This window comes from Columba livia, chromosome 1, assembly GCF_036013475.1.
Source record: "Columba livia isolate bColLiv1 breed racing homer chromosome 1, bColLiv1.pat.W.v2, whole genome shotgun sequence".
Classification (NCBI taxonomy): domain Eukaryota; kingdom Metazoa; phylum Chordata; class Aves; order Columbiformes; family Columbidae; genus Columba; species Columba livia.
In genome coordinates, this window is record NC_088602.1 from 93,828,089 (window position 1) to 93,841,132 (window position 13,044).

The 13,044-nt window shown below is 39.1% G+C and overlaps 1 protein-coding gene across 6 annotated transcripts in view; it reads left to right on the forward strand.

Annotated features, from left to right (window-relative positions):
• TTC3 (tetratricopeptide repeat domain 3) overlaps nucleotides 1-12,455 on the forward strand; it is a 65,275-nt gene extending 52,820 nt beyond the window's left edge. For 4 of the 6 annotated variants that reach the window (XM_065067687.1, XM_065067706.1, XM_065067694.1 and 1 more), the window contains 12 exons: nucleotides 478-627; nucleotides 1,868-2,007; nucleotides 3,354-3,422; nucleotides 4,131-4,227; nucleotides 5,235-5,335; nucleotides 5,949-6,069; nucleotides 6,654-6,752; nucleotides 8,852-9,273; nucleotides 9,806-9,926; nucleotides 10,079-10,306; nucleotides 10,517-10,606; nucleotides 11,165-12,455. In XM_065067687.1, the coding sequence (XP_064923759.1) occupies nucleotides 478-627; nucleotides 1,868-2,007; nucleotides 3,354-3,422; nucleotides 4,131-4,227; nucleotides 5,235-5,335; nucleotides 5,949-6,069; nucleotides 6,654-6,752; nucleotides 8,852-9,273; nucleotides 9,806-9,926; nucleotides 10,079-10,306; nucleotides 10,517-10,606; nucleotides 11,165-11,275 (1,749 nt within the window). In that variant the 3' untranslated portion in view covers nucleotides 11,276-12,455. The remainder of the gene's footprint in view (nucleotides 1-477; nucleotides 628-1,867; nucleotides 2,008-3,353; nucleotides 3,423-4,130; nucleotides 4,228-5,234; nucleotides 5,336-5,948; nucleotides 6,070-6,653; nucleotides 6,753-8,851; nucleotides 9,274-9,805; nucleotides 9,927-10,078; nucleotides 10,307-10,516; nucleotides 10,607-11,164) is intronic. The other 2 variants (XM_065067717.1, XM_065067727.1) reach the window with 2 other exon arrangements.
• Nucleotides 12,456-13,044: the final 589 nt, after the last annotated feature.

A 13,044-nucleotide genomic window follows, 5' to 3' on the forward strand; every position in this document is an offset into this window, starting at 1 on the left:
TGATGTTATTCTTGGAAACTTCACATAGGCCCAAAATGAGGAGGCTTTGGGGCTTTGCTCTGTAGCTGTTCAGATGCTGGAGTATGCTTTATGGAAATATAGTATTTCCGCTCCAAAAATCTCGAGGTTTGATTTAAATACTCTATTTGGGCGTACAGACAGCTTAGGCTGAGGTTAAGGGTAATCTTAAGTCTGTACCAGGAGATACAATTGAGAAAATGTGGCCTTCGAACTTGTTGTATTCCGTTCATGGTCAGACAGGAAGGTTCGTTTCCGAGCTGGATTGAAACTGTTACACAACTTCCTCTTAAACATCCACCCACACCCTGAACCAACCAACAATCAAAACCCCACCCCAACCACATGCAAGATTTTGAATCTCAGCTGACAGCAGACTGTTCCTTTTAGATGTCATGAATGTTTGCTGCCTTATAGTAAGAGATAGCAGATTGGTTTTTGTAACTTTTTTCTTTTTAGGGAGATATTTTACGTATGGAAAAAGAACATCAGGTGTTAAAAGAGCAACTTAAAGAAGCACAGGAAAAATACGAACAGTTACAAAGCCGAAGCTCGGAGGAAATCGGTGCTGTAAAGGAGCTCCTAAAAAAGAGTGTTGAAGAGACTGAGGTAAAGTGTTCACCCATGACGTGGTGGGACAGACTGCCGTGGCTCACGAGATCGGTTGTAATCGATCAAGAGTATTTGTGAAGCTCGACTGGTGGTCCTTAGTGCTGCGAGGTCTGACCCAGCAAACCTCACAACCTTGGTGTGTCATCTTCCTTCCCACACACTCAAACACACTGGATGTTGGTTGCCTCCATCTAGTGGATAGGTGTTGTTTTAGGTTCAATCTGAGAACAAAAAAAGCACTGCACTGCTGGCGCTCCTTCTTGGTTTGTTGGGTTTCTTAACAGGCTTTTTTTCCTTGAAAATATCTGGGAGCAAGAGCAGTAGTCCCCAGACAATGCTATCAGCCTGTTATCACTTTGACTTGATTAATCTTATAGTTAAAGCTGTAGAAGCTGCAGGCTACCCATTTGTCTACATGAGAAGGGATTTTTTCATTTAAAAAGAAGTAATTCAAGTGAGACCAAATCCATCTCTCCCCATGCTCTGTCTTTAATCTTTAGTAAGATGGGGACTGTCATTCAATCTCAGTTTGATGTATTTTGTTTTCAATTATGTGGTGGAGTAAACTCATGTACTGCAGCTTGGGAGCTGCTGTATTTCAGCTTTGGCATCAACTGCGAGTAGCCTGACAGCCTTTAATATGAGGGATGATGGAGTCTCACATCTGTTTTTCTGTTTGGGTGTTTGGTCGAAAGGTTTTGAACTGAAAGCATGGCACTATGCCAGGCGGATGAACTTGTCCAGGAGCATTGTAGGCACTTTAAAAAATATATATATAAATATTTCCCAGTGATGTATTGATGCTACTTTGTTTTTTAAGCAGTTATGGCAGCCATAAGATTCACTTCTGTCTTGCTCTGTTATGAATTGTAACTTCCCAGTTGTTAATACTGAAACAACAGTGTCAGCTCTTATTTTGAGCTGGATTTTGAGTTGGATTTCAGTATGTGTTTGTGACACCATGGAACTGTTTTTCTTCTTTTAGCTGACTGCAAAACAGGATTGCAAGTGTTCTGAAGCCAACTATGTAAATCAGGTGTGCAGGTCATGGCAGGAAAGCATTTATGAGTATGTTGCCCACACTAGACACCTGAACTAGAACAGTAAATCAAGCACTAGTAAAACTGTAATTTTTACTGGCTTAGTTTTTGATCATAAGTGTCAGCAATCTGCTCTAACTTGCATTTGAATACAATAATATTTTTAGAAATAATGTTTTCTTATTTTCTGCTTTTAGGTATCAAAGAATGAACTGGACTGGCTTCATCAGGACTTAGAAATAAAAGTGAAAAAATGGCAACAGGAGAAAAAAGAAAATAAGGAGAACTTAAAAGCACTAAGGAGCACAGCTAAAAAGCATACAGATACCAATGATAGGTACTAATTTTATATACAGATTTACATTACTTTCCCTTCGTTTGACTTTTTTTTTAAGCAGCATTAAATACAGTTATTTCTGATAGACTATGAGAAGTTTCAGTATGTATTGATTCTAAGATGTATGCAAAGTGAAAACGCAAACTTGTTGCCCTGATTGTGTCATTCTGCAATTCTTGGATTAGAGCTACTGTTAGTAGGTTCTACAAAAAACTTTATTTAACCTAATTAACAACTACTATTCCTTCACTATTTAAGATCTTCCCACGTTTTCCAGAGTCCTTCAGATCTGCATGGCTTTTTCCTGTTCTCCTGCATGACTTCCCATTGCTTATTGCTTCCTCAGCGTGCTCTTCTACTGCATTAGAATTAGGTTTAAATTTTCATTTCCATTTTCATTCTTCCTTTTTCTATTGAGAAATCAACCCAACCAAACTCTGGTCTGCATCTGTTTTTCTTACACGCTTTCTGTCTGTCCTGCCGCAGAACTGGCTGAGGGTCATCCAAGGATGTGTGTTTCCTTCTTTTCTAGTCTCGTCATTCATTTCTCAGATTCAAGTAAAACTGCAAGAACCACATAGCTGTGTGTATTTTGTGGGGTTTTTTACCCATCCAGCAGTCTGCAGCACTTCCCATGGAACTTAAATTGAAAATATCAATGTGTGAGTCCGATCATGACCCTGTGTGCAGCAAACTCAGCTGTTCTCCTGGCTCTGGAGTAGCAACAATCAACCTCAGTCAACTTCCACCATAGTCAACAAGCATCCATGAGATCACATCACTGATGTACTGAAAAATAAATCACGTGTCATTTGAGGAAATATTATCAGTAGCTTTTCCCTAAACATTCTAAAGACTTCAGAAATCTTTAAGTAACTGTGTAACCAGCTATATGTTTTATCACTGTAATAGGCCGAAATATTTATGTCTGCTTTTATATTTTGATGTTTTGGCAAGTTACGTGTAAACATTTAAAATAGCTTCTAGATAACTGATGAAACTGTCTGACTTAGCAATAATTTTTCTAATCAGATTTGATAATTCCTACTATATTTTTAGTGTTCTCTCAGTTTACAGACCTGGGAAGACTTCTGTCCTTGAATGCTGTTCTCTTATCTTCAGTCTGAGTAGTTTGGGCCAAATCTCTCTTGAAAAATCATTGGCATGCTTTTATGTTAATTACTGCTTAATGAGGAATACATTTAAATGCACTTCTAGTATTAAACAGCATATAAAACATATAGACTGTCACTGCTACATAATGGTCACTATGGTAGTAGAGGAATGTGTCACATATTTGCTTCTGAACATTTTTCAGAACAAGCTTGAATGTTTGATTTTTGTAGGTATTCAAGGACCATAGATGAGAAGGAGAAGAAGTATAATGGATATTTAAATACATATCTGGAAACCAGGTAAAACTCTTGTACCCTTCAGCAACATTTTTCTACTCGTCATTAACTGGAGTTGTCTGCTTCGCTCTGGGTGAAGGATTAGAAGAAAGAAGCACGTTATCCTATATCTCTTATTCTCAGTTAGATTACTTTTACCTATCATAAGTAAATATTATTTTCTCTTAGATATTCAGAGCAATAAAAGTCTGGGTTTTCAAAATACTCTCACACATTTCCCTTGATTGTATGCTGCTGTGTCCTACAGCACAGAGTAGAGGTTGGGTGGGGTACAGACATACTGAACCATTGCACGTAGCTTTAGATCTTCAAACACTTATAGTCCTAAATACATATAAGGCTATCTAAACTTTTTCTAAAAGTTACTCATCTGCACGTGGTATAAAGTCAGGGCTTCATTTAGAGATGCATTCTTCACATATGTGATCAGGCTCAGAACAATTACACTTGCATGACTGCAGTAGTTAAACGCCTGTCAGCTTTTTAGGTTGTGCAGTGAGATGTGCTTAAGAAGTCCCAAGGTTGTGTCCGTGGAGCCAGCAGCCTGGCTGCGCCAGCACGATACTGTACCTGAAGGCACAGGCTGTACGTGGAAATTGTTCCAAAGTAGAGAGAAGTTATAGCTGTAGAAAACCTCTGAAATGCCCTAAATTTTAACTACTGCTCTGTTGTAAACGTTACTCAAATATTTAACTTCTTTTTATTTCACAGTAATAAATTTGCTAATGATAAAGTAAAATTGGAAGAGCTTATAAAAAAGAGTCAAGATGACTGCCAGGAGTGTGTGAAAAGAGCTGTTAAAGCAGAGGTACAGACTATAAAAACCTTACAACACTTTTGCTAGAGCTTGGATCATTTGTGCTGATAATAGGTGGGGAAGATAGCTGGTAAAGTCTTGTCTAACAATGTGCTTTTTAAATAGCATCTAAAACTTTTCATAAGTGTATATCCAAAGTGTTATTCAGATACTGACAAGTGCTGTTGTGATGTCATCCTCCAAAACTTTGCAGATCATCAAGGCACGTTGTTGTTATTGTTATTGTTATAGCCCAGGATTAAAAGCGCACAGAATTTGGGGCATGTAGTCTTGCCCCAAACAAAATAAAATTAGTAACTCATTTCGTACTTATCCTTGAAATTAATGGATTTCATTAGTAAGAATTAACCATAGGAACATTAAAAGTGCCTTGCTAAAAGTAAGTTATGGTTAGTGAATATATAGCTACTTCTTAATCAGGCGGAATCAGAATGCGACAACTGACTTGTGTGTTTCACTGAAAGGAGGACACTACTGATAAATACCAAGATTTTTTCCTAAACCGGTGTGTTTTATACTGGAAATACTTGGGATGTCATTAACAATTCTCCCTTCTTTAGAAGGGCTTGAAGGCTGTCTTACCTGCAGGAGGATTTTGTAAAAAGATTAGATTATTGGTCCACGTTACTCTTCAACCACGCAGTATTTAAAAAGCTGCCTTAATCACTTTGAGTGTGTGTGTGTGTATGTATATATATGTATATATACACACACACACTTATAGGATTAGTTGCAAATGAAACATGTATGGAAACTTTCTACTGTTGGTTGAAGTGAATGCAGCCTTTTTATCCTCCCGAAGGCCTGCCAGAGCTGTTAATTCCACCTGAAATTCCTCACCATGAGAACTCTGTGTTGTGTGTTGTAGTTGCACTCTGTGTCATCAAACTGTTGTTTCAGATGCTTGTTAAAATATATTTTGAAGTTTTATTCCTTGTGCTACAGCAGTGCTGTTATTGCACTTTTCTTTTTCCTTAAACAGTTATGTTGTGTTGCAGATATCAGTACTCAAAAACTGGAAGGAAACTGAAGTATACAAGCTAAATGGCAAAGCTGCCAATGCAGAAGCAAATCTCAAGATGCTGAAATCATTGAGCAGGTATGGAGAGTTTACACCAGAGATTTCGGTACTACTGGTTGCTAAACACAACTACTGAATGTTTAATCACGGTCATTTAAGTAGACAAGTGAGTTTTGCTCATAAGGAGCCCCTTATGTAGAAATAGGATAGTTAAATGCAGCTTTCCTGCAGCTGAATTTCTTCTTAGTCTGAAATTACCAAGGTGTGATAGTTCAGCAGGAGCAAGCTGCTTGTCTTATTCTTTCTTAGCCAGGGAAGATCTGGCTACTGGGAACATTCTAGTTGCTCTTGCACAGTATCACTGGGAAAAAAGGCTGTGATGTACATAGAGGAGTGCAAACAAAACTGCTGGGTGTGTGCAACAACGTTGTTTTCTTCCTTCCAAGGAACTAATTTAGCCCCTAGTGTTACCTTTTTGAAAACTTCCACCATGTTTTCTTTCCCTGTCTTCATGTTGCTGCAAAATGCTTGAGGAGTCCACTTGTAAGATTGGATAGGATCTAAGTACCAGTAATTTAACTGATTTCAGCTCAAAAGTGCTGGAAGTTTTTAACTGCGATTGAGTTGGTAGGGGAAGGAACTGTTGTACTAAAACCATTGGTCTTAAACAAAAATAATGGGAATGTTGCAGTTTAACTGAAAATCTTGAATACTTCAGCAGCTTGCCTTCAGCAGCACCTAAGTTGAAGTCACAGATTGATTCTTGGGAAATATTTATCTCAAATGTGAAGAAACAACTGGAGAAAGTAGAGGTAAGCCTTAATTTCTCTTAACAGCCTTTAAACTAAACTTTGGAAATTAAACCAAAATAAATACATTAATAATTCTGCATTTCTTTTTTTTAAAACACCAGTGGCTTGTCCTCCAAACTCTGTGCTGCATTTATTTTAAATACAAAGAAAGACAATTTCAAGTCCAGGTTACTTAAGTATAATTAAGATACAATGAATATCTTCAGTTTTATAAAGGCAAAAATCTGTCCTTTACACTCTTCCTTTAGAACTGTATCCCACGTTAACAAGTCCAGTCTGTTGGTTCTTCTGTATTTTTTAGCTTTAGAAATCCACGCAACTTCTTTGAAAACTCTCTGAAAAGATGTAAAATGTCTAGGCTGAGTTTTAAGAACTAGAAAGGGTTTCCCAAACCCTTTCAAGCACAAAGCAAGTACTTTTAAAATACAGATCTATGTTTCTATAGCAAATGGCAACCTTAGGTCTCCATTTGAAACACCTGGTGTCTTTGGCATTTTGCAAAAAAGTTCTTGTGTTAATGCCATTTTCAATAAAGAAGGAGCTTTAGTTCATGATGTGGAGGATAATTTGTTTTCTTGCTGCAGGCTGAGTATGAAGAAAAAATTCAGATGGTGAAAAATGGTGTACAGAACTGCCTCACTAAAATGGAAACTGTGGAGCTCCCTTCTCCTCCCTGTGTCCTAGTAAGTACCTTGCGTCTGATAGCAGTTTGTTAATAAGTTCTTTAAGTTTGGATTGGCACAGCTGTCTGTTGTAGGGCACATATGTGAAGAACTTGAATGTATAGCCTTGAATACAAAGTGATCTGGCTCTCCATAGGTCCAGATAATGTTCAGAAGGAGAAAGGGACTGCAGATAAACATGACGAGGCCCAGTGAAAATCACATTCTGAAGTCTGTTGATAGGCTTAAGCTGTTTAGCTTCAAAATGCTTCATGTTCTGTCTGAATTGGGATTAATGTTTCTGTATATCGTGACTTCCCTGTAGCACCAAACTCTGCAGAGCCCATTGCACCAACATGTGTAATTGATTACGAATACCAAAATCAACTTCCAGTCGTATCTGTTAGGAACTAGATGGAGTATGGCCATTTATGGAAATGCATCTGTAATGACAACATCCCAGATAAATACTATATAAAACCATTTTCTCATGGGCCAACAGTTCCACAAATGCTTTGCTCAAATCATGTCAGTTACTTCCAGACCCTGCAGTTGTTCCTGCTGCAAGGACCAAGTCAGCGCAAGTCAGTACTCCCTGAACTGCCCATCAGCCTGCTGGTGGGGAGGCGTGTGACAGTGATAAAACACTGACGGCCAAGGTAGCCGCCGCAGTGGCGGCGCAACCCAGCTGCGTGCTGCCATTTGGTGAGGGTGACAGTGAAAGCAGGGCACAGAGCTGGCACCCAGTCCTGCAGACAAAGAGCGGCCAGAAACCACTGCACCTGGGACAGTTTGGAGTCAGGAAAAAAGGGTTCGGTCATCTCTCAGAATAGGGGAGATTATGGACTCAGTAAGTAAAACACATTTATAGTACACACACAAATTAAATCCCTGAATTCACTGAAGATGACACACAACTTTTTAGCGTATATTCTCTACAGAAAGTCATGTTTTCTTTTTTTGTTTCTTTTCAGTATAATTTAGATTTCAGGCTCTGTTCTAATACTGCAGATTTGTGATTGTTACTACAGTATTTCTGGGCTTATGCAGGAGAAGATAACTGTTACTTGTCTGCCTTTTCTTCCCCACTGATTTCTAGGTATCTCCTTTCTACTTATTGGCACAGAACTCTTAAGAACATATAGATAACTTTGTCACTATCCTTAGGTTATCATCAATTTACAGGCTGGGCAAGAGTGACTTTTGAGCCCCTTGTTCTGCATTTGCTATCTATTTTTACTGCAGTAATACAGGAGTAACCTTTTAGAAGAGAGATCTGCAATTCTTTCAGCTTTGAGAAGACTTCAATAGGCAAATACTGAGTCTAAACGAAAAAGATTTGATGAAAACCCTTCTTCTCCATGTTTAATTAATTCTGTTAATTAATTAAACACCTTCACAGAGAAGGTAAAAACATTGATTCAAGAGGATGTTAAACTAAAGAACGCAGAACAAGAACCAGGAGGTTTTTCTATGAAGAAATGTAGAATTTTAGCTCTGTTAGGAAGCAACCTGCCTAGAGCAGGCACGTTCTGAACCAAACTGCAGTCATGGGGTCAAACAACTGAACTTATTTGAAGCAGTTCTTTCCATTTATGGAAGAGAGGCGTTAGTGCAAAAAGAAGCCTTCCTGGATCATGTCAGCTCCAAGTTTTTCAAGATGATGACTATAGCTGACATGTGTTTCTGTTTAAAAAAAATTACACTGGATTATATATAGATTAGGTAATCCATTAAAAGCAGTGAATTTTGTCTTTTCAAACTGATGGCATTTATTTGAAGCAGTTATGTTTCTACCCCCAACCTCAAGCTATACTTCTGTACAATTTACATCTGTCTAACAGCCAGGCATTCTGTAGCAAAGCAAGAAAAAGCTGAAGGAACAGTTTGCATATCTGATGTCCTATTTAATCCCATTTCAGACAGGTTATTTATACATAGTACCAATTAAAGAGCATCTTTGTGCAATATTTTTACCTAGGTAATGCAAGTTAAATTGATGTGACCTTCCAGTTCCTTAGCATGACCACATGGAGCATAGTTCATGCTGCGGATGCTTGAGAGTTCTGCTCAATTTATTTTGATCACTATTTTTCCTGTGAAACGTGTTTATTTCCTAGGCAAGAAAAGGCGGAGCTCCAGCCAGTGATCCAGCCATCGTCACATATTCCTCTGCATCTGCTCATCCTAATTTACTTCCTGCATTTTCAAATTCTGAAGATCCAAGTCTGACACACGCTTCATGTAATACACAGGCCGGAGTTCGGCCAGCGCACGGAAGTTCTAAGTCTTGTTCTGCAAGTGGTGGATCAGTGAAAACGTGCTCCACATCTCTGGAGGGATCATACTCTGATAAAGTTTCAGCAGCTTGCCCGTCAGGGATTTCAGGAAATAAAACTCAGAATGCCCAGCCAAACCAGAGCCACCAAGGTGACACAGCTGTACAGCCAAGGCCTTCTGGACTTCAAAACAACAAAATGATTCCAAAAGCATTTGAAAATATTATTGTGCGTCTACAGAGTATATTCCCCAACTATAGCAGGTGTGTTTTTTAATGTGTATAATGTTACATTGGCTAGCAGAAGCTCTGAACATCCAATGATAGAGTACAGAAAGAGCTGATTTCTTAGTATATGGTTCCTGTTTGATAAGAACAGTAATACCCATTGTTTCTCTTCCTCCCCTCCCATTCAGTGGGACGTTCCTTAAGGGAACAGACCTACGGTGTTACGTGTGTTGTTTTTTTCCTAATTGGAGCCACCAGCAAATAGAAGTAGTAGTGTTGTTTTATTGTGGTGTGTGTTTGGTTGGTTTTGATGTGGGTTTTTTTTGCTGTTTGGTGGGTTGTTTTTTTTGTTGTTGTTTTTTGGTTTTTAATGATTAAGGTAGCTAGATCTTAGCTTATTCAGAGGTATGGGAAAGCAGGTACCTGCTATAGTTCATTTGAGCAGTGTCTTTTAAAGGCTCTGCTGTTGTGAATCAAATGAATCAAACAGGGAAGCTACAGCGTTCTCTAATGCTGATAACAGCCGTGTTATTGCCAGTCAGCAATTATGTCATTTTTGTCCCTTCAGTTCAGACTTGATCAGCTTCATAAAAGACATACAAAGAAGAAATGGGAATACATTGTCAGGTTTGAGCTTGGATGAAGTTCTAAGCAGAGTGACAGAACTCATTCTGGACCAGCAGAGTAAGGTACGGTGCTGTACGCAGTTGCAGCCTTTTCTGCTGCGCATCTCTGACAGAGCAAAGAGCGCAGCACCGTCCAGAAAATAATGCAAACTTCCCTTTGCTGTCAAGCTCTGAAATACAAACTTGCTCAGAATTCTTTTCCAAAACCTCCCTAGGCACCGACTTCAGCAGGGAAACCTGTGACATCTGTGTCCCCTGCTTCACCAGTGCAGACTGGAGCTCGGAGTCGGGAGGTACCTGCAGAGGAGAACGTGCCCAGCCCACCCAAGGCAAGACTGGTGCATAAAAATGCCTCCAGTAAAAATCCATCTCAGCCCAATCTCCAGCCCTGGGGAAATGTTGGAGCAACACCTAAATCTAAATGGAAAAAACTGGACTATACAGTAAGTTCTCCAGTGTTTCAATGAAAAGTTGCCACGTACTTCTTATAAGACATGAAATAATCAAAGTATTGCTGGACAAAATAATTGGCTTGTTCATTTTGTGTACAAAAGCTTCAATATACTTGGTTAAAATTAGTAACATGATTAACTTACTAGAATTTGCTGATTAATTGCTGCTAGTTCTCAAATAACTTAGTATTTTATGTATAGGCCTCCAGAGATGATCCTTGCACAATATGTCACGATGACCTAAGCAGAGACATGTGTGAACTAGAATGCGGGCATCGTTTTCACAGAGAAGTAAGAATTTTTGATCTTAGCACTTAACTGAATAGAGTTCATAAACATTTGCATCTATGCCCTTGTTCCCCTTTCTAAAAATAATTGTCCCCCCTTGCTCTTCAGTACTTAAAGAACAATGCACAGTCTTCTTTTACATACTTCATACACTGAGACTTGCTATATATATGGTCTCACTGTGTCAGAAAGTTTCCAGTCTTAGATTTTTAGCTAAAATATTAATTCACTATAAACTCTGCATTTAGCCACCTGATAGCAGTTGCATGTGTAACTTCGTGTAGCAAGAAAGTCAGAATTATGTTAGAATAATTTGGTACTTCTGTCCGTGACCTTTTCCCCATATTTGTCTACTGCTGATTCGTTATTGCAGAATAGGTGCAAATTTAAATTGATCAGTCCAGCGTCAGAATTGGAGACCAGTTTTCTAACCGCCAATTTTAGCAACATAAAACACGTTGGGAAAATCACTTACTGACGAGTGACAGTTATTAACATACTTAAGCTGAACCATTTAACGTCAGACTTTGTTTCTTCAACATCACCTTCCTGTTCTTGCAGTGCATTAGAACATGGCTGAAGCAACATTCAAGTACCTGCCCTATCTGCCGCGTTCACGCTCTCTTACCCGAAGACTTTCCTGAGCTTCCTGCACGGAACAAATATGCCTAGATCTTGTTTTATTTGAATGTCTTATAAGAAGATGCAAAGTGGCTGCAGAATAACCACTGCAATAAGGAACCAGAAATGTGATGCCTAGAAAGAGACAGAACCCTGGTTTTATGGAAAATTGTGGTAGAACTCAGATGGATTCAGTATTTAACACTTCGCATTAAGCTGTAAGATGCTGGTGCTACCACAGCACCTGCAGAATCCAGTTGGCATATTTCAAGATGCAGTGCTTTCCTTGTCACTGCTGAAAGGTGTGAAGCTGGTACAATTCAAAGGTCAGCGGCACACAAAACTGGTCTTTTTTTTTACCAAGGGATATTTAATTTATTTAATTTGTTGTATCTACTTTTCTCCAAGGAAGCTGCATAATTCCTGTAGAGAGTTTTTTTTTTTTTCTTGCAGAGCTTACACCATAATGAAAAGAAATTCTAATATCAAACAAATAGGTGACCTGAGCATCAGACTGGCAGGACTAGGAACAGCCACAATATTACCTTCCTCTGACATAATTACAATTTAACTGCAGGACCCAAATCAGGCTTGTGATCATATTACTGCAGTTCATAAAACTGCAGCTCCTTTCTCTGCATAAATCCATAGCTAACAATTCAAATCATTTAAATAATGACTTTTAATCATATCTTGAAGCAAGAATTTTTAAATATTCGGGTGTTTGTTTCTGTTTATGTATCAAGTTGGAATCGTATGGCTTAATTCTTTAATCTTGAAATATAGTTTGAATTTCCCTCATTGATGAAGCGCTGATTTGTTTAAATCAGAATTACAGGATCTTTATTTCTGACAAAGCAACTCTGCATCTGTATTCTGTGCATGAATGTTCATCAACAGCACGAGGTAAGGAATACAAACAGCTGAAGGGGAAGGGTTGTCCTGCTGCGTTAAAAGTCTGAGCTTGTCAGAAAACCTTTGTCACTATAAAGTTTGCCTCAAATAGCCAAAAGACCAGGACTAGAGAGGGTACAGCTTAACCACTCTGAAAAGAGAGCGTGACTGACTGTTTGGATACAAGCCGTATTGAATTGATTACATGAGATCAAATTAGCTAATTCTAGGGATCATTTGTTCCTGCAAGAAATATGTATCCTGCAGATTAAGTTTTAGTCTGTTTTATGATTAACCAGTATACTAAGAAAAAAAATAAAATTACTACTGCAGCTGATGTGGGGTTTTTTATGTAATATTTTTGCTTAGTCTGTGTTATTGCTAAGTAGTTTATTGTGTATGCTAGAGAGCTATGGCACCTTGTGCTTGAAGAACGAGGTATGCTGCTGCTGCTCAGCTTTATGGCACCTGCCTCCTTTTCAGCTTCCCATAATTTCTTGGGGCAAGGGATACATACCCTGTCATCTTCTTAGCTTTTCACAGATGCAGCCTCAGTGTCCTCAGGACACTTTTCCTGAGCAGACGTATCCTTGACTGGCAAAGCAGTCCCACACCTGCCATACAGGAGACTGTCCTCCAGTAAGAGTGAGCTGGCTGCAGAAGCAGTGTGGGGTTTCAGCACTGAACGGATACACACATTTGTTCCTAAATAAGCAGCATGGTTATTGATCCGTGTTCTTTTTTCTCTTTGGTAAGACAGACAGATTTTTCTGATTCCCAGTTCACTCACACCCTTCAAATAGAAGCAGGGAGGGGGGCAGCTGGGGAGAGGGTAGTTCTGACCCACTGTGGCAGGACAGACGCCTGTCCATTGTTCCCAGCAACTCGGGAAGGTGGGAGGCGAGCAGCAGGTGGCGCTCGGGAGA